The 26,343-nt window shown below is 42.3% G+C and overlaps 1 protein-coding gene and 1 non-coding gene across 3 annotated transcripts in view; one reads left to right on the forward strand and one right to left on the reverse strand.

The window, feature by feature from the left end:
- Window positions 1-777: 777 nt before the first annotated feature.
- On the forward strand, window positions 778-884 carry LOC122707298. The gene has a single exon (XR_006344810.1). It is a non-coding gene; the product is annotated as a U6 spliceosomal RNA (small nuclear RNA).
- Window positions 885-12,520: 11,636 nt separating this feature from the next.
- Window positions 12,521-26,343, reverse strand: part of LOC122706945 (neuronal acetylcholine receptor subunit alpha-7) — a 141,048-nt gene continuing 127,225 nt past the window's right edge. For both annotated transcript variants that reach the window (XM_043922550.1, XM_043922549.1), the window contains 4 exons: window positions 25,958-26,152; window positions 24,475-24,561; window positions 20,816-20,925; window positions 12,521-16,926 (listed from right to left, as the gene is read on the reverse strand). In XM_043922550.1, the coding sequence (XP_043778485.1) occupies window positions 16,408-16,926; window positions 20,816-20,925; window positions 24,475-24,561; window positions 25,958-26,152 (911 nt within the window). In that variant the 3' untranslated portion in view covers window positions 12,521-16,407. The remainder of the gene's footprint in view (window positions 16,927-20,815; window positions 20,926-24,474; window positions 24,562-25,957; window positions 26,153-26,343) is intronic.

Here is a 26,343-nt window from a genome sequence, read left to right on the forward strand (position 1 = left end):
GCTAAGTCATTTCAATTGTGTCTGACTCTTTCCGACTCCACGGACTGTAGCCCGCCAGGCTCCTCTGTCCATGGGATTCTCCAGGTAAGAATACTGGAGTATATTGCCATGCCCTCCTCCAGGGGATATTCCTGACCCAGGAATCGAACCCGCGTCTCTTATGTCTCCTGCATTGGCAGGCAGGCTCCTTACCACTAGTGCCTCCTGGGGAGCCCGCCTCAGCTGGTACCGGTATAAGTTGTTTGTTCTTGAAAGATGGGGAAACTGAGAGTGCAGTAGTTCAGTAGGGGCAGAGTTAGATTTGCAGATGAGGTGGCTAACTTGGGGCAACCAGTTTTCATCTCTGCACTAGAGAAAGGATGAAAGGTGTGTGGAGGGAACAGACTTGTCAACCCTAAAGCAAGTCTTGGAGAGGTTTTCTTAATCACTGCCCACCCAAGCTTATTCTCTTTTCAAAAATTATTTTATTGAAGTGTAGTTAATGTAAAACATTGTGTTAATTTCTGCTGTACAGAGAAGTGGTTATTCTTTCCAAGCTTACTCTTTTGTAGTACGTTCACATGGTCCTAAAACACTCAAGAAATTCTCACCGCCTGATCCTTAGGACATTCATTCTCACCTGCCCCCTGCCACCCAGGCTGTAGCTAAAAGCAGTTTTAGGGACCACGAGTGTCCCCCACCATCAAGGTATTGAAGTGTTAACTTTCAAAGAAAAATTGTTTCAGCCAAAAATTTCATTCACAGCTAATGAAGACAGCACTTAGAAGTGACAATACTGTGCTCGCTTCGGCAGCACATATACTAAAATTGGAACGATACAGAGAAGATTAGCATGGCCCCTGCGCAAGGATGACACGCAAATTCGTGAAGCATTCCATATTAAAAAAAAAAAAAAAAGAAGAAGTGACAATACTTTTTAAAAAAAAAATTATTTATTTTAGTTGGAGGCTAATTACTTTACAATATTGTAGTGGTTTTTGCCATACATTGATATGAAAGCAAACCTGGGGTGAACACAGCAACCTCTCCAGTTTCCCTTTCATTCCAGATCATTTAAGACAGGATACCACGCTCTGTTCCCTATTGCGCCCACAGGTGGACAGAGATGTTTGAAGTAAATGAGAGCAGTGTCGGGACATTTTCTCACCCTAATTCAAAACAACCATTTGTGAGAGACTGAGCAAGTTGTCTGTGTGGGCCTCAATTTTGCTGTCTGGTTTTAGATGAAACACCACCATCTCTGGGAAGCTGGCCATGATTTCTCAACGCCTGAATTCCTCACTGGGTGGCCCTTGTCTCTTTACATATTTAAGTCCCTTACTGAGAAAGAGTTCATGGCAGTTGAGGAGTCATTCTTCCATGGCACTGTGTCTGCATGCCCACCCAATGCCTGGCAGAGGAGATGCCCTATTGTAGGCGCTGCATTGGTCTTTGAGAGTTGCCACAGGCTGGGTGATTTGAACAATGCATGTTTGTTTGCTCACAGTTCTGGAGGCTAGAAACCTGAGATCAAGGTGTCAGCAGGGTTAGTTTTTTTTTTTTTTTTCCCCCACTAGAGTCTCTTTCCTTGATTTTCAAGTAGCCATCTTCTCCCTGCAATACTGCCCTGCAATCCTCACATTGTCTTCCTTCTGTGCTCATCTGTGTCCTAATCTCTTCTTGTAAGGACACTAGTCATATTGGATTAGGCTCCCCCCCCCCCCCCCAGTAAAACCCAATTTAACGTAATCACTTCTTTAAAGGCCCGATCTCCAAACACAGTCACATTCTGAGGTCTTGGGAGGTTGGTTAGGACTTCAACATAAGGATTGGGTGGTGCAGGGGCGGGGGAAGTGGGACACAGTTCAGCCAGTAACAGGGCTAAGCATACTTTAAGTAAACATATTGAATCTCAGCCTGTGGTTCCCATGGGGTCACGTCAATACAAAATCCGAATTTAAGAGGTGGGTTAGCCTCAGCCAGTGGGCTTTGTCTCTCTGTCTGTTTATTTCTAGGAGTCTAGAGGACTCTCAGGAGAGTCCAGGAATCCTTCTTGAAGTAAAGCACCAGCAGTTGGCTACTCCCACTGCTCCTTCTTGAGAGCCAGGTCCCCTCGCCTTCCACAAACACAGACTCATGGGTGTGACCCGGTGACCCCTCACTGGTCAAATTGCTTTTGCTCGTGACCTAGTGCTTACCAAGACCCTTTTCAAAATGTTTCCTTCAAAGATTCCTTTTAGGGGCAAACCAGCCCCCCACCCCCACCTCCCACTGGACTCTCACTCTGGAACTGACAGCCTGATCACTTCAGTTTGAAGAAATAGTCCTCTCCCTCTTCTTTTTATCTTTAAGTTTGAAAATGGACAGTAGAGATAATCTCTAAGCATTTGTCTATATTGGAAATTCTGAATCTAATTGAACATAGTGAACTTGCCCCTATCTGTAAAGGATTTGAGGCAACGAGTGACTCAAATGAGTCACCAGGCCTCCCTTCCTAAACAGTATTGTTGCTGACCAGGACTCTTGGCCTCTGTAATCAACAGAAATTTATAAGAGGCTAGACAAGAAATTCAAGCAAGGCTATACTTGGACTCATGCTGCAGTAGGAGGGAGGGAAAACAAGTACAGTTTCCGTTGTTTGCTCCCTGGTGGGGGCATGGGGCAGGGGGTGGCAGAGCTGATCCCTTATATGGGGTGAGGGTAGGGTTGGATCCAAGGGTTGGGCAGAAGGTGTGGCTAAGGAGGTCTGCATACTCCCTTGGTGGTATTACATGCAGGGTACACGTGCCCTGCTTTTGTTCCTGGCTCTTTGGAAGTGACAGTTGGGTTTTCTTGATCTTTTTGTATCTTGTTATTCATAATTTTCCCCAACTGCACATATGTACAGTAATTTTGGGGTTTCTTATAGTCCCTTTGTATTTTGTTGCTCAAGGAGAATTTTGTCCAGGTGCAAGCACTGCAGCAAAGGATCCCAGGTGCCAGGTCCCAGTCTGTCTCAGTATGTTGGGTTCTGTAAAAAAAGGTGCTGGTGGTGGTTTAGTTGCTAAGTTGTGTCTGACTCTTGTGACTCCATGGACTGTAGCCTGCCAGGCTCCTCTGTCCATGGGGTTTCTCCAGGCAAGAGTACTGGAGTTGGTTGCCATTTCCTTCTCCAGGGGATCTTCACGACCCAGGAATTGAACCTGAGTCTCCTGCATTGCAGGCAGATTCTTTTGTTTTTTTTTCCATTTATTTTTATTAGTTGGAGGCTAATTACTTTACAATATTGTAGTGGTTTTTGTCATACATTGACATGAATCAGCCATGGATTTACATGTATTCCCCATCCCGATCCCCCCTCCCACCTCCCTCTCTACCAGATCCCTCTGGATCTTCCCAGTGCACCAGCCCTGAGCACTTGTCTCATGCATCCAACCTGGACTGGCGATCTCTTTCACCCTTGATAATATACATGTTTCGATGCTGTTCTCTCAAAACATCCCACCATCGCCTTCTCCCACAGAGTCCAAAAGTCTGTTCTGTACATCTGTGTCTCTTTTTCTGTTTTACATATAGGGTTATCATTACCATCTTTCTAAATTCCATATATATGTGTTAGTATACTGTATTGGTCTTTATCTTTCTGGCTTACTTCACTCTGTATAATGGGCTCCAGTTTCATCCATCTCATTAGAACTGATTCAAATGAATTCTTTTTAATGGCTGAGTAATATTCCATTGTGTATATGTACCACAGCTTCCTTATCCATTCGTCTGCTGATAGACATCTAGGTTGCTTCCATGTCCTGGCTATTATAAATAGTGCTGCAATGAACATTGGGGTGCACGTGTCTCTTCCAGATCTGGTTTCCTCAGTGTGTATGCCCAGGAGTGGGATTGCTGGGTCATATGGCAGTTCTATTTCCAGTTTTTTAAGGAATCTCCACAGTGTTCTCCATAGTGGCTCTACTAGTTTGCATTCCCATCAACAGTGTAAGAGGGTTCCCTTTTCTCCACACCTTCTCCAGCATTTATTGCTTGTAGACTTTTGGATAGCAGCCATCCTGACTGGCGTGTAATGGTACCTCATTGTGGTTTTGATTTGCATTTCTCTGATAATGAGTGATGTTGAGCATCTTTTCATGTGTTTGTTAGCCATCTGTATGTCTTCTTTGGAGAAATGTCTGTTTAGTTCTTTGGCCCATTTTTTGATTGGGTCATTTATTTTTCTGGAATTGAGCTTCAGGAGTTGCTTGTATATTTTTGAGATTAATCCTTTGTTGCTTCATTTGCTATTATTTTCTCCCAATCTGAGGGCTGTCTCTTCACCTTGCTTATATTTTCCTTTGTTGTGCAAAAGCTTTTAAGTTTCATTAGGTCCCATTTGTTTATTTTTGCTTTTATTTTGTAGGCAGATTCTCTACCGACTGAACTACAAGTCACATAGTAGCCAGAGGCTGAGGATGACAGTGTATAAAGAGGGACCACAATCCAGTGTGGGCAGGACAAGGTCAGAATGTCATTTCAAGTGGGTGGTGATTTTTTGAGCCTTATCATGTTTGAAAAGTATAATAGCAGTGCCTGCAGTATGGTAACTACCAAAATGCACAGACAGAAACATAATACTCATTTTAACTCTAAAGTATTTATTTCTGCCAGACTTTATTTAAGTGATAGTTCAAAGCAACATGCTTCAGAAAATGGCTCTGCAGTTAGTATTAATAAAAAGACATACTACAAAGAAATGGCTGATGCTTGGTTACTTTCATCTATCATAGAGAGAAAAATGGGCAAATAAAGGTGGAGAAATTCTAAGCTCACAATTCACAAAAGGCTCCTTCAACATAAAGATCAACAGCTTCAACATAAAGTTAAAACATCTGCCATGATACTCTCAAATTATTGATAGTATAATTTACCACTAGCCTTAGCGTTTCAGTATATCACTGTCCACTGATACTCATCTTTTTTAACATAAGTCAAGGGTCTTAAAAATCGTGGGTGGAGGAAAGAAGCGCCAGAGCTGCTCCTGCTCCAAATAATAAAAATACTAACCACCAGCAGCAAAACAAGTGACTTTACAGAGCCACATGCCACTCTTCAAAATATTATAGCCAAAAAAAAAAAGAGTCAGTCATGGTGTGGAAAACCCTGCCTCAGGGGGACAACTTACATTTACATCCTACTGAGGGACCTGACTGTGCTCTGATCACCCCATCCCCCACCAACATGGAGTGAGGTGAATGGGAAGGAAAGTTGTCATCTGGAGGACAACGTTTATATAAATCCCACAAGTGCAGAATTTCCTACCAAGCCCTTGAGTGTCTCTGCAGAAACAGGAAACCCACCTGGGGTTCATCTTTTTCTTTCCCAGGTGGGGAGACAGAAAGAAGGGTGTGATTTCAATCATTACCAAGGCACAATCAGAGCAAAGGACAAAGCTCCCCCATTGTATGAACTGCCTGCATGAACTGGTTATCTTCTTTCTGCCCTGACTGGAGGTAGGTTAAGGATAGGGGTTGGCAATGATGCTGGGGAGACAAGGCTAAAATAATCAGCTGATGGGAAGCCCCAGGGTTTCATGCTGAATAAGAGAAATAAATACCAAGGCAGGTCTCCTCTACCTGAGTTTTAGGGACATTTAACAGACCAACAAGTACAACAAAAGAGTAAGAACAAAAAAACCCCTCAAATCCTTCAACTTTTCTTCCAGAACCTCAGCACAAAAGAGTAGAAAGAAGAGAGAGGTCTGCACCTTCACCTCCAGCTTGAAGGATAGAGAATTTGGGAAGAGGTTCAGAGGGGGGATAAAGAAGGTCCACACAGAGCTGCCCAATAAGCAGAAGATGAAAATAAATGGCAAGGCATTCATGCAAACACACCCCGGGAACAGAGAAGAGAAAGAGTGGCCGAGTATGTGGCTGAGATGTGAAGTTCCCACTCTGCAAAGGGAGAATCAGACAGAAGTTCGCCAAGATGTTGTATGAGAATAACTGTATTTCAATAACACAAGAGTTAAAAGATAAGATGGACAAATAAAATAAATGGTAAGTTGCAGAGCTCTGGAAACAAGCTGAGGACCAAAATTTCACTATTTCAGAACATGTGAAAACACTGAGAACATGTTCAGACTGATAAATCATGAAATAAAGGTTTCATTACATTATGTAAAAGTACATAGGTGACCACTTGAAACACATAATGTCTTCCATTTTAACAAAAGGAATATATAGACACCAAAGAAGGAAAGAGAAAGAAAACCCCAAACAAAAGATGCATTAGAAATATGAGCTTCATATACAGAAATTACTTAAAGAAAAATATATTAGAACCAAATATATCAGTTATAGTAAAATATATATGCATATTCAAGACAAAACAAAGTGACTCAAAAAAGTTAAAATTATGGTTAACAACAAACTAGGCATAAGCTCAGAAAAAAAAAATCCAGGGTCCTGAATTTAAGGTGTGAATTAAAGGAAAACACAGAATCAACAAATGATATCAATTGTTAAATATCATGTAGTAAAAGGCAGGAAAGCTAAAGAAGACGTACTGCTAGTGAGGAGTGTAGTGCCTCCTGCCTGACTCTCACTGGTCAATGTCAAATGCCAGAACTCCAAGGGCATACTCTGGGAAGAGCTCATTTGCACAAAATGATTATAATAAAAAACTCAAAATATACCTCAGTAAATTATAAATATTAGAAGTAATACAGAATACATGATACTCAAAGCATAATGTATTACAATGAGAAATTCACTTTTAAATTTTAAAATTTTTGAAAATTTTAAAATATTAAAAAAAATCAATTCAAAGAAGACTTCAAAGCTGAACTTATAGAATATTTGGAAAGTCATGATAAAAATTGTTGTGGTTCAGTCACTCAGTCCTGTCTGACTCTTTGCTACCCAATGAACTGCACCATGCCAGTCTTCCCTGTTCTTCATTATCTCCTGGAGTTTGCTCAAACTCGTGTCCATTGAGTCAATGATTCCATGTAACCATCTCATCCTCTGTCATCTTCTTCTCCTCCTGCCCTCAATCCTTCCCAGCACCAGGGTCTTTACCAATGAGTTAGCTCTTCACATCAGGTGGCCAAAGTATTAGAGCTTCAGCTTCAGTGTCAATCCTTCCAAGGGTTGATTTCCTTTAGGATTGACTGGTTTGATCTCCTTGCTGTCCAAGGGACTCTCAAGAGTCTTTTCCAGCACCACAGTTAGAAAGCATCAGTTCCTTGGCACTCAGCCTCCTTTATGGTCCAACTCTCACATCTGTACATGACTAATGGAAAAACCATAGCTTTGACTAGATGGACCTTTGTCAGTAAAGTGATGTCTCTGCTTTTTAATATGCTGCCTAGGTTTGTCATAGCTTTTCTCCCAAGGAGCAAGCATCTTTTAATGTCATGGCTGTAATCATCATCCACAGTGTTTTTGAAGCCCAAGAAAATACAGTCTGTCACTGCTTGCATTTTTTCCCCATCAATTTGCCATGAAGTGATGGGACCAGATGCCATGATCTTAGTTTTTTGAATGTTGAGCTTTAAGTTGGCTTTTTTACACTCCTCTTTCACCTTCATCAAGAGGCTCTTTAGTTCCTTTTTGCTTTCTGCCATTAGGGTGGTGTCATGTGCATATCTGATGTTATTGATATTTCTCCTGGCAATCTTGATTCCAGCTTGTGGTTCATCCAGCCTGGCATTTCACATGATGTACCCTGCATATAAGTTGAATAAGCAGGGTGACAACATACAGCCTTGATGTACTTCTTTTCCAAGTTTGAACCAGTCCGTTGTTCCGTGTCTGGTTCTAATTGTTGTTTCCTGAACTTCATACAGGTTTCTCAGGAGGCTGGTAAGGTGGTATGGAATTACCATATTTTTAAGAATTTTCCACAGTTTGTTGTGATCTGTACAGTCAAAGGCTTTAGTGTGGTCAGTGAAGGAGATGTTTTTCTGGAATTCTCTTCCTTTTTCTATGATCCAATGGATGTTGGTAATTTGATCTCTGGTTCCCCTGCCTTTTCTAAATCCAGCTTGTACATCGGAAAGTTCTTAGTTTATGTATTGCTGAAGCCTAGCTTGAAGGATTTTGAGCATTACCTTGCATGTGAAATGAGAGCAAAAGATAAAAATGTTACATATCAAAATATATGTGTGTGTGTTAGTCGCTCAGTTGTGTCCAACTCTTTGCAACCCCATGGACGGTAGCCCACCAGGCTTCTCTGTCCATGGAATTCTCCAGGCAAGAATACTGGAGTGGGTTGCCACACCCTTCTCCAGGGCATCTTCCTGATAGAGGGATCAAACCCAGGTCTCCCACATTGCAAGCAGATTCTTTACCATATAGGTTGATGTTAAAGCTTTGATGAAAAGAAATTTTAGAGCCAAAAGTACTTATATGATTAAATCAGAATAGAGATAAACAAACTAGGTATTGGCTGAATATGTTAGAACCAACACAACAATAAGATAAACAATAAAAGTAGAAGAGGGACTCCAACTTGAATGAAGCTTGAGGGCATTATGCAAAGTGAAATTAGCCAATTACAAAATGACGAATCCTGTATGATTCCACTTCTGTAAGGTACCAAGAATAATCAAATTTATAGAAACAGAGAGTAGAATTGTGGTTGCCAGGGTTGGGGGGATGGGTTGGGAGGATGGGAAATGGGGGAATTAGTGTTTAATGCATAGAGATCAGTTTTGCAAAATGAAAAGAGTTCTGGAGATGGATGGTGGTGATGGTTTTACAAAAATGTGAATTAATGCCACCAAACAATATATTTAAAGATGGTAAGTCATATGTTATACTTCACAATTAAAAATATATATAACTTTAAAAAAATAGAGGATTGACTTCAAGTTAATAGAGGACTGACTTTAAATATGTAGTAATCAAGACAGCATGGTATTAACAAAAGAATAGAAAAATAGATCAGGATAGGGAACCCAAATAGAAGCCAAACGTGAGAATAAAGAGCCTAGAAATAGACTCACATAAATATAGTCAATTGACCCTTGACAAACAGTAAAAGCAATTCAATGGGGAAAGAATAATTTTTTTCAACAAATAATGCTGGAGCAACTGAACATCCACATATAAAAAAAAAATAAATCTAGACACAGAGTATATACTACTCAAAAAATTAACTCAAAATCACAGACCTAGCTTTAAAACATAAAATTATATAACTTCTGAGAGATGACAAAAGAAAATCTAGATGACCCTGGGTATGGAGATGACTTTAGATACAACAGGAAAGGCACGATCTACAAAATAAATAAATAATAAACTAGACTTCATTTAAATGCAAAACTTCTGCTCTTTGAAAGACAATATCAAGAGACTGAAAAGACAAGTCACAGATGGGGAGAAAATATTTGAAAAAGACACATTTGATAAAGGACTGCTATCCAATATATATTCAATACAAAGAACTTATAAAACCCAACAATGAGAAAGCAAATAACCTAAATTTAAAATGGGCCAAAGACTTTATCAAACACCTCATCAAAGAAGATGGCAAATAAGCATATGAAGAGATGCAATCAGGGAAATTAAAGCTAAAACCACAATGAGATACTGAGACAGGTGGGGACATGGGACCCTTTGCTGTAGTGCTGCAATGCTTGCTCCTGGACAAACCTCTCCTCCAGTAATAAAATACAAGGAAACTATATGGAACTAAAAATAACCGTGCACATGTGCAGTGGGGAAAACTGTGGACAAAAAGATACAGAAAGACCAAAAAATCCCTACTGCTACTTCTGGAGAGCCAGGAGCAAAAACGGGGTATTGGGAGAAAAAGCAGGGTACTAAGCATGCCCCCGGAGAAGGAAATGGCAACCCACTCCAGTGTTCTTGCCTGGAGAATCCCAGAGATGGGGGAGCCTGATGGACTGCCTTCTATGGGGTCGCACAGAGTCGGACACGACTGAAGTGACTTAGCAGCAAGCATGCCCCCAGCACTCAACACCACCAGAGGGGTGGGCAAACCACCTAAGCCACCCCTCCAGCCAGATCCTTGGACACACTCCTACCCTCACCCCATATGAAGAACAAGCTCACCACCCTCCTCAGGGAGCAAGGAAGTAAGAACTGAATTGTACTTGCTCCCTGCTGCTGCTTCAGGAACCCCAATAGAGCCTTGTCTGAATTTCTTTTCTGGCCTCTAGTCAATTGCTATTGATGGGGGAACACCAAGAACCCTGTTCAATATCAATACCGTATATATCTATTAGATGGCCAAAATCTGGAAGACAGACCCACCAAATACTGTCAAGGAAGAGAAGAAATAGGAACTGCCTTTCATTACCAGTGGGAATGCAAAATGGTATGGCCACTTTGGAAGATGATTTCTTTCAAAACTAAATGTCCTCTTAACGTACAATCCATTAATTGCACCCCTTGATATTTACTGGTAGTTATATAAAAGGAGCTGAAAACTTATTTCCAGGCAAAAATCTGCATATGGTTGTTTATAGCATCTTTATTAATGACTGCCAAAACTTGGAAGCAACCAAGTCCTTCAGTAGGTAAATGGGTAAACTATGGTATGATAAGCTCTGATATTAAAAAATCAAATCCACATGCAAATGAAGTAAATGATAATTAGAAAAGGAGCAAGGATTGGTATGAAATAAATGATACAGACAATGGACTGTCAGTGCTTAAAAAAATGAGCTATCAAGTCATGAAAAGACATCGGGGAACCTTAAATACATATTAAGTGAAAGAAGCCAATCTGAAAAGGCTGCATACTGTGATTTCAACCATATGACATTCGAGAAAAGGCAAAACTATGCAGACAAGATCAATCATTGCCAGGGGCTGGGAGTGGGGAATGAGTAGATGGGAATATAGAGGATTTTTAGGGCAGTGAAACTAGTCTATATGATACTATAATGGTGGGCACATGTTTTTATACATTTGTCCAAACTCACAGAATGCACAGCATCAAGAGTGAACCCTCCTGTAAACTATGGACTTTGGATGTTAACCATATGTCAGTTTAACAAGTCTTCATCATAAGGGAGGTCAGGCATGTGGGGGGCAGGGGGTACATGGGAAATCTCTGTACCTTCCTCAATTTTTCTGTGGTTCTATAATCTGCTTTAAAAAATAATGCCTTAAATATAAAAATACAAAAATTAGAGAAGTGAAAAAAGCCAAAGCAGATATTTAAGAATTTCAAAATACAACAGCAAAATTTGTTGATGGGTAATATTTATCAGAAGGAAGATTTACAGAAATCTAGCACAGCAAAGAAGAGGTTGACAATAATGTTTCAGCAGGAAAAAAAAAATTAGGAAAGAATGTAAGTGAGAGACTGGAGAAACAGACTAGAAAGGGTGAAGAACTGGGCAGAATGAGAGAATGTTTTGCATTCCTGTGATTCCCAAAGTGAGATGCGCTACAGACACAGCAAAATTCGACCACAAGAGCTCATAAAGCCTGACTGCAGACAGTCCTCTCCCCATCACACGATAAGCTTCAATATTAAAAAGTCAAACCCACACTCAAACTAAGTAAGTGATAATTTAAAAAGGAGCTGGGAGCAGTGAGGTCAGGTCTAGGAAGGTTTGGGCCAGGAAGAATGAAGCAATGAGGGAACAGAATTTATTATCTGAGAAAAGGATTACTTCCAGGAGTCAGAGCCTCAAGAAAGGTTGTGGTCAAAGCTTTGGTGGGTCTGTTCTCCAACTAACTGTGGTCACAGCGGTGACATGACCAGTCGCATCGGACACATCCCCACTGCTTGGCCTGGTTTGACCCTCTGGCTCTTGCTGTCAAATGAAGCTTCAGTCCTGGCCCCAGAGCTTTGATGTGACTCCCACCTGTACTGTCTGCTGTCCCAGGAATGGTCAGGTAAGCCAGGGGGCAACAGGGGATAAAATCAGGTCAGGTACCCAAACTGAATAAGTCTAAGGTTTCAGTGTCTGAAAATATAGAAAAATAAAACCCTTAGTGAGCCAAATCAGTGAAAACAAAAGGATTGTACATACCTAGAAATGAAAAATGGAGACATTATCATGAACATAAAATTTAAAATCCTAAGTTCCCATATTGCAAAACTATGTAGATATACTGAAAATGGAGTAAAATTAATTTTCTAAAAAAAAAATGTTCCAAAATTGACTTCAGAAATGCCCCAGGACCTAACATGCCCAGCGGGAGAAATGCAGAAGCACCCCAGCGTATGCCCAGACAGCTCCCCACCCTGGTGAGACATTTGACACTTAAGTAGATGATTCTAAAACCCAGTAAATGATTGCAGAATATACAGCAATCTTTGGTTTCTTTTTGTCTTGCACACAAGAGCAAGCTGCAGAATGATTCATCTATATGAAATCGATAGCAAAAACCATAAGTAGAGATTGTCTCAGGAACATAGTAGTAGATTGTCTGAAGCAATCTATCAATATATCATGTCCTACAAGAGCAAAGGGAAACCCTTCTAATCATCTCCATGGATACTGAGAAGGTTGTGAGAAAAAAAAAAAAAACAAAAAACCCAGCATCTATATTTCCCCCAGAAAGCCTTAACACTTTGAGAATACACAGATACTGTTTATTATAAGGAAAATACATGCCTTCATTCAAGTTAAATGGTGAGACATTAAACCATTCTATTGATGTCAGGAACAAGACAGGTATGCCGCCTGAATCACTATTCTTTAATACTGTTCTCAATGCAGCTGGTTAAGAGAAAGAAATAAGGGAAATTGGTGGAAAGGGGGAGGCAAAAGAAAATCTTAGAAACAGTAAGAAATTACAATTAGGGTATTTGATTATAACACTGATACACAAAATCAACTACTATCCTATATATCTGGTGAGAATACAAAATATAAAAAAATATTCCATTGAAAATGGTAGCCAAATGATAAAATATCTAGAAACAGACAATAACAAATTCATAGACTCTATCTGAACAAAACTGTAAACTCTATGAGTGACATGAGATTTGAATATAAGTTGGACGGCAGCATTCTTGGATAGGAAAACAATCTATAAATTCACTGTGACCCCATTTTTTAAGAAAGTTATGTGTGTGTGTATGAGAAAGAGAGTTAAAGGGAAAGAGAGAGGCAAGTATTACGAGGATCCTTAACCTGAAAATATTTATATTAATATGAATATTTTATATTAATAGGAATGAAGCCTCAGAAATTAAAGGAATTCATAGGGAGATAAATCAATAAAACAGAAGTAGATTCAAACACTTTGAGGAATTTAGTTTACAAATAAGGTGGCATTTGAACAAAGGGGGAAAAGACTATATAATTTTACACCAGAATGCACTGTTATATATTTTGCTAGCACAACTTACTAACCATTTAGAAGGGAAAAAAAATCACATCTTTACCTTCATTTCCTGCAATAAATGAATTCCTGGGAGTTAAGAGTAGGTAAAGATAAGCAGATGAAACCATAAGGATTTAGAAGAAAATATGAGTAAATTTATTTATAATCTCAGAATGGGAAAGGTCTTTTAGAACTGGAAATAAATTCTGGGATCTAAAATGAAAAATAAGGATAAATTGACAACATAAAACTTTAAATTTTATGTATGTGACAATAAATAAGAAAATCAATGGAGAACCTCAAAAGAAAAAAATATTTTCAAGACATAAGACAGAAAAATTTCAAAATATACGTCCAAATTAATTAGGAAAAAGCCAAAACTGTGTAAGGACATAAATTTACCAAAAAGTGACCAGAAAACATTTGAAAAGATGTTCAGCTTCACTCCTAATAAAGTAAACTAAGTCAGAATAATATTGTAATATTATTCTTCACTAGACTGGAATAAAAGCTGTTTGAGAAAACTGAGAAATTGATCATTTCATTATACTCTTGATAAGTGTAACCAAAAATCAATTTTTGAAGAATCATCTGACAATAATTGACAAAAGTGTTAAATAGACATAATCTTAAATTCAGCAACTCCATTTTCAAGTTCCAATCAATATCAAGATACAGTCAAAAAAGTATGCCATGATATAAGTACAAGGACGCTAATTCTAGATCTGTGTATAAAAATAAGGACAGGAAATATTCTATAGGTTCACTAATAAAAGACTAATCAAAGAAATTAATAGTGCACAGGGACAATGGAAGGTTAAGCAGTATTAAGAATGAGGTAGATCTTTATATGTTGTTATGGAAAGACCTCTTAACATCAAATGAAAAAAGCAAAGTGCAGGGTGCTGCGTACAGCACAGGTTCTAGAAATGGACAGAAAAGGAGGTTCTCTCTCCACGTCCCCTTTCTCCCTCCTCAGTCTCTCTTCTTTCGTTCCTTTCTGGAAATGCCCGTCCCTCCCCAGAAGCTCACTGGTGGTCCCCTATGAGGAGATAAGGCAGGGGTGGTGGTGGGGGCACTTATTTTCAGCCCTTCATACTTGTCTTTCTACATGTGCACCTTTTCCTTATTACTACTTTTTAAATCACGGAGTAGTTATTTGCATGGTCAAAATCCAAACTCTGTTAGCCTTTTTATGTTTTTCTGTATAAAATACAAAACCAAAAAGGTTTTTTAATTAAAGCAAAATGTAGTAGGGCTCAACCTGGAATAGCAATAAGAAATGAAGTATACTCTTTATATATCAAAACACTTCTAGTTGTTTCTAAAGACACTTTAACAGAAAAAAAAAATGTGCATTTTTCATCCACTCCATATAGAATGAGTGTACTCTGAGGACAACCCTGCTCCAAACGGCATAATGATGGAATGCCCTTATTTATCAACTTTCTTACTGTAAACCAGGTACCTCTTCTGAAGGTTCTCACATGCACATGTTATCACACATACATAGACATAGAGAGCAGGCATGCACCTCCCTCTTCCTCAGTGCACACAAATCCAGCCAGAAGTGAGTGAACTAAATGGCTGGAGAAGGGCATGCAATTTCTTTTGCTTGAAAAATCAAATCTTCCTTCATCACGTAGCCATTTCAGAGGTTAGAAGCAAATTAAAGATCCCCAGGAGCTCAGACATTTTCGGCAGTTTTGAGCTCTGTGAGTTTACTAAATGAAATGACGGAACAGGACAGACTGTCTTGTCCTGTGTCTTCCTCTGATCACATTCAACAGTAAGGATGGGAGAAGCAACGTGACGATTGTCAGGTAGAAAATCTGAGAACTGCGTCACCACTTGGATTTAAAAGAAAGTCCCCATTGTTTTCAAAACACAAGCTTACAGTGAATCTGCTCATTCAGCCAGCTCTCTGGGCTGAAGCCGGGGTGCATAAGCTGAGCCCTGCCAAACCAGAAACCAGAGTTAATGGGTATGCAGCCACTGCTAGTCTATCAGCCTCTCCTGCTAACCACTGGCCTGCCATTCAGGAAAGCCATCAGCCACACCACCCCCTCTCCAGTTCCTGCAACACAGGGAGCCAAAAAAGGCCCAAGTCCCTGCCTTTTAGTCCTGACACAAGGAGAAAATGCATGGAATACTTTGGTGACTTTATGTGGTGCATTTGTTTGGATCCACAAATTTTATAAGGCTAACCAACTCCAATATACGTGAAACATTTAATACACTGTTAAAAAAATAGATGGTTTAATTTAGCATCAGCTATTATTACATTGGGTGGTAATTCTAATAGAACTCTACTTGTCCTCTGGGTTTTGGAGAATAGAACAGATTCACTCAACCACCTGGTGCCTAGGGGCAGCAAAGGAAGCTTGAGAGTATTTGGGATCTACAGAGATCCCCCTGATTTGACTGAGTCTGGTCCCAGTTTAGAATCAACACACACCTGTGCCCATCCTGATTCCCGAGAGGGTAAGTTGGCAAAAATCAGGCTGGCAAAAGCATAATTTACAAGATCAACTATTACTGTCTCTTTTTAAAAATGCAGACATAACAGAGAAGTGTTTATCAACTGTCTTTGGTAGAGAAAATTAAAGTCTGAATTGAAGAAAAACGAGTAGTTGGGTTTTACGTTTTAGTTTAGTTTGTTTCATCAATCATCTGATGGATTTACTGAGTGTGGTTTATTATTGTGATTAACTTCAATCTAGGTTTGTTCACAGGCAAGAGCAGGTATGAATTTTCATGTAGGCCCTCATGGCAAGTGACATACAGGCATGCAAACCCGCTGTCCAACCTCCCCTGGCAGTCAGTCCTGAGCTACCCCAACCTCTGAAGAGCTCACCAGGCAATGTGGGATGGACAAAACTATCCTCGGGGGTCCTGCTGACCATAAGGATGGCTCCAAGGATATCAAATGGCCCACTAAAGAGGGGTAAACTGAAATGTGCTGAGATCCCATTACTGAAAGTAACAAGGAAACTGAAACCGACATGACAGCGATGGGGTACATATGTGTCTTTTGGGGTTTAATGCTGCTGTGGAATCAGCCATCCCAAGTTCTCTTTAAGCCATCATCATCGCGCATCTGTGTATGTCCTACACAATGGGAGCCAGGGCTGGGTCAAGCGAAGTCTTTGGACACAGCTTCAACGAAGTTGGGTGCCGACATCAGGATGCCGATGGTGCAGAGGATGGTGAAGACGGAGAAGGCCATGAGACACAGGCGGTCCACCACACAGGCTGCGAACTTCCACTCGCTGCACACGGCCTCACTCTCGTCCTGGCAGCGGAAGCGGTGGGCTATGTAGCGTACCTCCTCCAGGATCTTGGCCAGATCCGGGTCCCCCTCAGAGGGCTGGCCGCCATGCAGCAGGTGCTCGTCATGAGTCGGGGAGCAGGCCACGCGGCCGCACACGACCCCTGAGTCAGGGGTGGGTGCGCAGTGCATGCTGTCCAGGCCGCGGAAGCCAATGTACAGCAGGTTGCCATTGGTGGCTGGTGGCCCCGCCACTGCGCTCATCTCCACGCTGGCCAGGCTGCAGCGGCGCTGCTTGTGCTGGCAGGCTGGCCGCACCTTGTCCTCCCCTGGCCTCTTCATGCGAAGGAACCAGGCGCACCAGTTCAGGAGGATGACTCTGGTCTGCGGAGACAGCACAGTCTTAGAGGTGCTGGGCAGAGCCCACGGCTGATCCTGACAGCAAGGGGGACACAACTGTAATACCTGCTAGCCTTCGTGGGGGTGGACCCTAGGGGTGACAGGTCTCCACACCTTCCCAGGTGAGTTTATACAGGCAAGCAGTGCCAACGGGGTATGATGGTTCAATCGATTGCGAGATGATGATAAAGCAACGCAGAAAATCACCCTGGGAAGAAGCTATGGGTACAGCGCCATCTCAGGGAAGACAGCCTGTGTGGGTGAAGAGGGTTGTCTTCTAAAGGGAGACCTGAGCTGGGGAACAGAGCATTTTACATCTGGAACTAGGGATCGTCATCTTTAGCTCTGTGTGAGGTACCCCAGTGTGCAGCAGCAAATTCATAAAGGTGCCCCTGGAGATGTTAAGTTTTAAGGGGCAACCCTGTGACACTTGAGACACCATGTGCACCCCTAGCCTGAAGCAGTCCAGACTGTTATATTAGATCACTGCATTCTTTGCATGATATCCTACCCTTGCAAAGCAGATTTTGGAACTTGTCCTGATAAAAGGCAAGTGCCAAGAAAGTCATCGTGGAACAGACAGGCAGGGGAGCATGCTCCAAGGTGTGAGGTTTGCTGTGCCGACAGGTGCTAAGTTGTCAGGGCATAAGTACTTAGTAAGTTGTTTTGATCTGTTTTATTTATAGAACCATTAAGTATTCCTTCTGTCCTAGATGTTCTCTGGAAAAAACAAAACCCTGACTCATGAAAGGTGCTGTGAACCATGGCAGCTTAGGAACCTCTAACCTAATCCATTAGGCTGCAGTGAAGACTGAATGAGATGATACAAGACAAAGTGCTGTGGAAAGTCTGAAGCTGGGGTTGGCAGACGTTCTTTAAAGGGCCAGATGGTAAATATTTTAGTTCTGCTGATGGAGTGCAAAATCAGCCCAAATCCTTTGCATTTATGGCTGATATATACACACATATATATGCACTGTGTGTGTGTGTGTGTGTGTGTATGTATGTAAATATATAAATCACTTTACACCAGAAACTAACACAGCACTGTAAATCAACTATACTTGAATAAAATAAATTTAAAAAAAAAAAAGAATCTTAGGCGCAAAGAGATGAATAAACTGGCTCAAGGTCAGACAGTGAGCCTGAGTCACCTTATGTGTTCTGACTTCCACAGACTCATCCATAAAAAGGTCTGTCTACTGGGTTCTCTGCAAACCCCGGTGACTTTAGCCCAGCCCCCACTGGGAAGGCACCAGAAAGCCAGAGCCAGAACTCAAGGAAGCACATGGGGTCGTGAATGTGCCCAAACCCAGACTCAGCGGTGCAGGGAGAGCTGAGCCTCAGATCCAGGGCTTTGCCTGCCACACACGTGGGGGTCTACGCATCCCCTGGGGCACAGCTCAAGCTAAATCTATTTTGAATTTCATGGCCTGAATCATTAGCTTTCAAGGCTAAAGCATCTCAGAAGATGAGATTATCCTTTTGGCACTTCTCAGTCTGTGCTTGTGACCTCTTCTGTTAGGTTATGGTTTTGTTTCTGGCTGTGCAAATGTCACATAATGCCACTGCACCAGTAGTGTTTTCTTCATGGCAACAGATTATGATGAAAGCCCCTTGGAGGTTGTTTATGTTTCAAAAACACATAGAAAGAAAGTAAAAAAATGCAGTGTGTTATATAAAATGAAAGAGAAATACACATTTCGTATTTGCTTTGCACCATTGCTTTAACATGTTCTCGTGCTGAGAGGTGAATAATCAGCATGTACTCTAATTCAGATTTCTCTGGAACAGTAAAATGCTACCAGGTCATTAAAAATGTTTTTATAACTTACTGCCTTAATTTCCTTCTCTGTACAACAGTCAAAACAGAAAAAATAAGAATATGTGTTTATATTTTGGCATCTGCATAAACACTGGAAGGAAAAAGAAATTAATTGAAATGGTTATCAATTGGTGGTGGAAGTAGGGGTAGGAATGGGAGCAGAATTTTCTTATTTATAATTCTTTGACTTTGACTTCTGATGCTTGTAAATCTTATTTCAAACAGATGGGTGGATAGACAAGAAAGTCCTTCAAGGTTCTAAGTCAGAAGAGAATGTAGGTGAATGTACACAAATATATCTCAGCCTTTTTTTTTCTTTTTTTGAGGGGTGGGGAGTGGAATTTCTCAAAACAAGCCTGCAGACTGTGGTGATATGACCTGTGTGAGAGGTTGTACCATTTTGGGGAGTCCACCGCTGATGCCATGAGAGAGTTATCAAGTATAAGGACTTGCTGTGGAAAAGAATTCAAGGGCAGTCACTCTGTGAAGCCAATTTCTTTAAAAAAGAAAAAAAAAAAAGGTCTTTCTTAAGTTAACTTTTGTGTAACTGTAAATTATTGTGCAATGAATACTTTTAGAAGGCCCAGGAACTCCCTGCTCCTGGAGATTAAGGAAATGCATTTTACATCTTGCAGCTGCATTCAGTCCTAAACTGACTCTGAATTTGGACTCAAGATTATGGGTCAGCAAAGACAAGGTTGTTTTGGCATGAGAGGGCTTCTTTAGCTCCCAGTAGTCCCTAAGCCTTGCTCTCTGGATGGGAAGACTGGAAGGTATGTGGGGCCCCAGAAACAAGTGAGGTGAGGGGTTGGGGGACAGCTCTGCTCTGGCTGGGGGTTTGGACACATCATCACATGAGGTGGGAAAAGTCCAGGCCCTGCTCAGCCCCCAACCAAGGTTTGCCAAGGGTTAAGCAAGATTGGGTATAGTGTTTAGGACACTGGACTTCCACGGAGCACAGCCGTGGCTTGGGAAGCATCAGCACACATCACAAGGCATCAGTGCTGGGAGACGTGGGACCATGTGGCCTGACCTGGGCTACGATGACAAATGTTTATTTTCCATCCATTTCCTTTTATCTCATCCCCCTTCACCACTGTTAACCTTTATTTTATAGACTTTTGGTTAAATGACTTTCCTATGTGTCTTGTGATAAAAGAAAGTTTCATATATTGAGATACAGGGAAGTCATTCTGGCTTATGTATGAGTTAACTTGAATTTTATGCTAACTAAAATAGCCTACGGCTTGTCAAACATACATTGTATATCTGCTTTAATTATTAAAGGAAAGGGCACACTGACCCAAAGTAAAGTATGTCCATGATAAAAATAAAAGATTAAATGCCTCTCTTCCTGGGATGTCAGTGCTAGTCCTCTGATGATAAGACTCCCTTCTCAGGCACCAAGGCCACGCTGAATCAATGTGTACAAGCTGATCTGTTTTTTTTACCTTGAAGAAATGTAACCTCGGCTTGTTTAACGTTCTTTGTTCTGACAAGATACAAAACTGTGCTGAACACCCTGTGCTTCTCCAGAGTAGTTTCTCAGTCATCTGGGAAGCTGGTTTCCAGGCTAGCCCTCAGTTTGACTCAAATAAAATTCCTTTCTATTCTTCTTATTGTTTATTGATTATTTTGTAGACAACTCAATGTATATATGTACACTGCTCACCCTGTTTCTTACTCTTTTCAATCCTCATTCTGTTTTGAAGCTCTAACCAGCAGCTGTGTGTTCATCTTCTGTGTTGCTTCTAACGCTGTATGTGCAGAAAGAAAGTTTAGAAACACTGTTCAGTGAAAGGTGCAGAGTGGTGGCCTAAGCCCATTTCTGAGACGTCAGATTGTAAGGACAGCCCTGTGGGACCCTGACAGCACTCACCCTACTCCCCTGGATGCAGAGACATGCAGACATGTGAGGAACTGCAGCTTTTTGTTTCAGAATCCAAGTTTTTTGGGGGATTTTTTTAAATTGATAAGTCATCCTCGGAGCCCCCTCTGGGGAAGGCACCCTGACCCCTCTTCTGGTGGAGCTGCTGGGGAGGAACTCACCCACTTGGGCATCTTGCCACCATCAGGGTCGTGGTGGTGGTACTGTAGCACAATCACCGTGACAACCACAGACAGGCCCACGATGATCATGGTGCTGGCGAAGTACTGGGCTGCAGAGAGCGCAGATGCAGGGGTGTTACCACAGCACAGTGCGGGGAACCCAGACGGTGGCGTCCTGACCACCAGGGGCTGGGGAGTGAGGCCCAAGAGCAGAGCATGACCTTTTCCAAGCCTGCAGCCCACAGCCCGCAGCATACAGACCTACCTCCTCCTGTCCTGGTGAGCAGCCTCACCAGCTGACTGAACTTTTGGGAACCCTGACTGCTTCTTTTGGTGAAAGTTAAGTGCACCTCACAGGACAGTGATAAGGTTGTCTGATAAGGAAGCATCACTGTTAGAATTGAAACCACTGGGACACAGAGGAGGTGGTCATGACAGTCATGACTGCAGGCCATGGGCAGGCTGCAGAGGTCTAGCAAGGGCAGATCTGGGTGCCACCTAGTTGTCTTTTCAGGCCTGGAAAATGACTTTACTTACTGTAGGCTCTGGCTCCATCAACCAAGAGCCATGGGGGTGGGGAGTGCCAGCTGGCCAGTCTGAAGAAGAGGTCAGCTGCAGCATCCTTTCAGGCTGAGAACATCAGCTTCAGCTTTGATGGGTAAGGATGCGTTTCTCTACCTTGGCCCAGGTGAGAAGCAGCGTGGAGCTCCCTCCTGGTACACTGGCTATCATCTGTGAGCCTATATGGCCACTTAGCCTCTCTGGGCCTCAGGTTCTTTACGGTATAACAGGGACAGAAATGCCTTCTCTGCAGGGTTGGTGCAGAGATTAACAATTTTATGGGCCAAGGGTATAGGAAAAAGTTGGCATAGGTGGGCATTATTTAACTGTCAACTATGATTATTAAGCCTTCAGTGTGGAGGAGGGATAAATTAGGAGGTTGAGATTAACACATACACTACTATATGTAACATAGATAACCAATAAGGACCTACTGTATAGTACAGGGAACTCTACTGAACATTTTGTAATAACCTACAAGGGAAAAGAATCTGAAAATATATATATGAAAGAATATATATATATATATATATACACACACATGCATATATATATATGTAACTGAACCACTGTGCTGTATGCCTGAAACCAACAAGATACTGTAAATCAATTATACTTCAAAAAATAAAAAGGGATTAGAAGCATGGATTCAAGTGCAAAAAGAGTATTAAAAATAATGAAACAAAAATATGTATGATCAACGCCTTCTTAAACAAGCAAAATAATAAATTATCCTAACATAAATGCAAATAAATAGATAAACCTTCATTGTGGCTACCCACCAAGGGGCTGAGATCTTAAACAGACATCCTTGTACAAGGCTAAGTATGTGGCCCTACACTTGGTTAAAAATACCTCCTACTCTCCAGGTAGGCAGGAACTCACTGCTTTCCATGGAGACCAAGAGGAACATACGAGGAGCTACTGGAGGAGGACATTTGAGACTTGACATCAGCATCAGGGACCTCTGGGAAGGGGAGGGAAGGGGGACCAAACCATGACTGTTATGGGCTGCATACTGTGTCCCCCTAAAATTTGTATGTTGAAGTTCTAAACGACAAGTACCTTAGAATGTGACTGTGTTTGAAGAGAAGGCCTTCAAAGAGGAGATTAATTAAAGTGAGATTGTTAGTGTGGCACCTGGTCCAGTCTGGCTGGTGTCCTTATAAAAAGGGGAAACTTGGGTACTCAAATGGGCACAGAGATGTGAAGACACAGAGGAAAGACCATGTCGGGGAAGAGCAGAGGGTACCTGTCTGCAAGACAAGGAGGGAGACCTCAGGAGAAACCAACCCTGCTGGCCCTTTGATCTTGGACTCACAGCCTCCAAAACCGGGAACAAATCAATTTCTCCTGTGTAAGCCACCCAGTCTGTGGACTTTTATTGTGGCAGCCTTAGCAGACTCATACAGTGACCTACAGCGATCCAGGGTGACTGGATCCCACAGCTGAAATCTCGACAACAGAGGTCAAAGGCCAACAGCTGTCCTTCTTCTAGAAGGCCTTCCAGAAGGCCATTCCATTCTTCTAGACGTGGGCTAGGCACCCGCCGAGCCTGTGGGTTCATCAGACATCAGGGCCTGCTGACTGCCTGGTTTAGGGTGGCTTCTGCTGCAGGTCTCTACTAAAAGTGAAAGGACAGGGTCAGAATGTCAGGTTGAAGTATCCTTGTTTCCGGGATGGTTCTGGGAAAAACATGACACCCACAGAGGCTCTTTATGCCTATAGGCTCTCTGGTCAAATATTACACATCCAGGAAGCTCCAATAATAAGGGCCTTGGCTTCTGAATTTGTGAAGTGAAGCCTGAGGGTATCATGTAAAGGACCCCTATTCCTACTTACCCCTGGTTAACCACACAGGACTGACAGTGTATAAACTGCTTTCCTCCTTCTGACCTCCACCGTCAAGTGGGAGTGGGGACTCTCATCAAACCTAATATCTACTGGCAGAATGTTTGCTTCCTGTCCTCACAACCGGCTTGGAGGTCTGGTCCCCTGACCAGGAACTGAACCTTGACTGCAGTAGCCAGGGTACTGGGTCCTGACCTCTGGGCCACTGAGCACCCCCGCTCTGCATGTTCCTGCTTATTCCAGTTCAGTCCAGTCCAGGGAGGTGCATAGCAACAGGTGATGCTGCCTCCTGTGTTTGTTCTCTCCCCCTGGGCAGAAGATCATACACCTGCCTTTGTGTGTGGTTTGTTTGCTCTCTCTATCCCCTTTGCTGGACCAGTCCCTGCTTAACCTACATCACACTCACATGACTGACTGTCTCCCTAATCACAGAGCTAATCAGTAAATACCTACAGGCTTTTCCCCCACAGCCAGCTAGTGATTGTTTAAATCTTTAGATGAGAATGGCTCCTGAGTCATAATTTAACAAAGGGAAGACCTCTGCACCTTGAAGGTACTCAGCCCAAGGGGCTAAGAGGGCTGTGCCTCTTTGCTGGTTTCCCTGGTAACCAATGGGCCAATCTGACTTCAATTCCCTTAGGTAACTGGTGGGGTGTCACTCCATGACCCTTTTGCTTCAGACGTGTAAGATCTCCCATCTATAAAACCATTGGTGTCTCTGGGCTCTTTCTTCTGTCTAAAGTCAGGGCAAGTACAGGGTTGGCAGGCCTGTGGGGTGTAGGCCAACACGTGGCCAAAATATATTTGTCCTGTTCACCTTCTCTCACAAGCTTTAACTTTCTACAGAGATGTCAAGGTATCTCAGGAAACAACAGCTAAGAGTTAAAGTGTGACAATGAATTTGTGGAAAAACAGTGACTCAAACTAAAATAATGAATATCTGATGGTAAAAATCTCTGGCTCCATAACAAGTGTGTGGAGAGGTGCATTGTGGGAGGAAAGGGGGCATTTCTGCATCTTAAGACCAAACCACAAAGCTGGACTCCCTGTCCCCTTCTGTGTGCCCAGGTAAGCAGAGGCCATGAGTCAACTCTGAGTAATTAAAGCAAGTCATCCCTTCACAGCAGAAAGGGGCGGTGTGCAGCTCTCCAGGGTCCTGGAGGACATGTTTCTGCTCTCTGCCTGTGCTGGGAAATCCCAGGCACTGTCTAAGCTCAGGTCTTTAGAGGAGCAGGATGCTTGCTTACCTATTAAGGGCACTGAGTCAGAGGTCGCAGGCATGATCTCAGCTACCAGCAGCATGAAGACGGTGAGGGAGAGTAAAACTGTGATCCCTGAAACAGAGACATACACTGATCCCTGAGACAGAAAAGAAGGTAAGGCTTGAACTCCAGGCAACCTGGGATTCAAAGGAGGTATGAGGGAAGTAGCCATAACATTCCCAATACCAAATGGAATGCCTGGTTTTCTATATTCACAGGAATGGGCATTTTTCTGAGGACTGTTTGAGTCATTTACCAGAATTCCAGAGAAATCCCTGGGGAGACAAACTGAGAAGCCAGAACTTAGAACAACTCAAAATAAATCATTGACTTCAGCACACATCTCTCTCCTTTTATTATTAATACATTAGTATCTAGGGGTAATTTCCAAGCAGTAGGAAAACCAAGAGATACAGTTGGAAGACATGGCTTCTGGTCTTGACTTTGCTACTTACTAGCTGTGAGACCTTGGATAAGTCATTTATGTGCCCAAGCTGAGCCCTATGAATAAAAATATCACCTGCTATATCAATAAACAATAGATGTTGCAGCCATCAAGCCATCACATTGCAGACTCCCAGATGGTGCACCCTGAGGGCATTCAGGATGAGAAAACACAGGATACTGGCCTCGGAGAGCTGAAGTATACATCACAGGAATGATTTCAGTGAACCCAGACCCTTTGCATCTTCCCAAGCATAGAAAAGCACTAAATTTATTAACCTGAGAAGTCTGGTTTTTAAATAGTAATCTTTTGATGTTTTAACTACTCTATCTGTGGCAAAAACTCCTATATATATATATATATATCCTAGTTTCTTCCTTACCTCTTTGGAGCAGTCCCTCAGAGCTATCTGGGATATTACATCCTGAGCCTGAAGTCCTTAGAAAGTCCACCAAATAAAACATAACTTCACTTTTTGGTTGAGCTTTGCAGTCAGAAAGTCGACTACAGTAGTCAAGACACTTGTAGTCAGAAGTTATGGGTTTGAGAATGATATCTATGTGTATCAAACACAATCTTTAGTAACTCTTTGAGAGATTGAGGAACTCATTTCACCAATCTAAATCATAGTTTTCTCATCTTCCTATTGGAGGATGGTAAGGAATTACATTGTGTGTGGCAATACAGAAATACAAGCTGATACTATATTAAACTAAATGGTGTTCTGTCCGCAACATATTCCAGCTGGCTACCACCAAGGGGTGGGGAGGGGTGTCAGGAGGGGAAAGGCAGAGGCCCCTCAGGGAAGAACTGGTCCTTCTCTTGGCATCCCCATCCTCTCTGCAGGATCAGAGGAGCTTGTGGAATCTCAGGAGGGCCCAGCCACCCCACACAGGGGGCTGGTGTCAGGGAGTCACCCTGGGCTGGGATGTACTGAGCAGACTCTGGGTATCTCTGCACTGGGCCCCTGACTGCCACCCTCAAAGCAGGCCCCTCCCATCCCAGCTCAGACCCAGTACTCACCCAGGGAGATTTTCTCCCCAGAGTCTGCAGGGAGTAAGAAGACAAGGAGGGCCAGGGCAGAGATGAGCACACAGGGGATGAGCAGGTTGAGGCCATAATAGAGAGTCCTGCGGCGGATGGTGACTGTGAAGGTCACGTCTGGGTAGGGTTCTTTGCAGCACTCGTAGAACTTCTCACTCCGCTTGCCCAAGATCCCTTCATTTCCGGGGGGCGGGGGAGGGGGGGAGAGGAAGGAACCACCATTGAAATAATGGGACCCTGTTGGTTTTAAGGGACTATAACACACATACAGAGGCATGGAATTTGCTAAGTGCAGAAAACTGGCTGTTTGAATAAATGCTTTAGTTTTAATATATATTTATTTAAGGGTACCTTAGTGATATTTG

This window comes from Cervus elaphus, chromosome 13, assembly GCF_910594005.1.
Source record: "Cervus elaphus chromosome 13, mCerEla1.1, whole genome shotgun sequence".
Classification (NCBI taxonomy): Eukaryota; Metazoa; Chordata; class Mammalia; order Artiodactyla; family Cervidae; genus Cervus; species Cervus elaphus.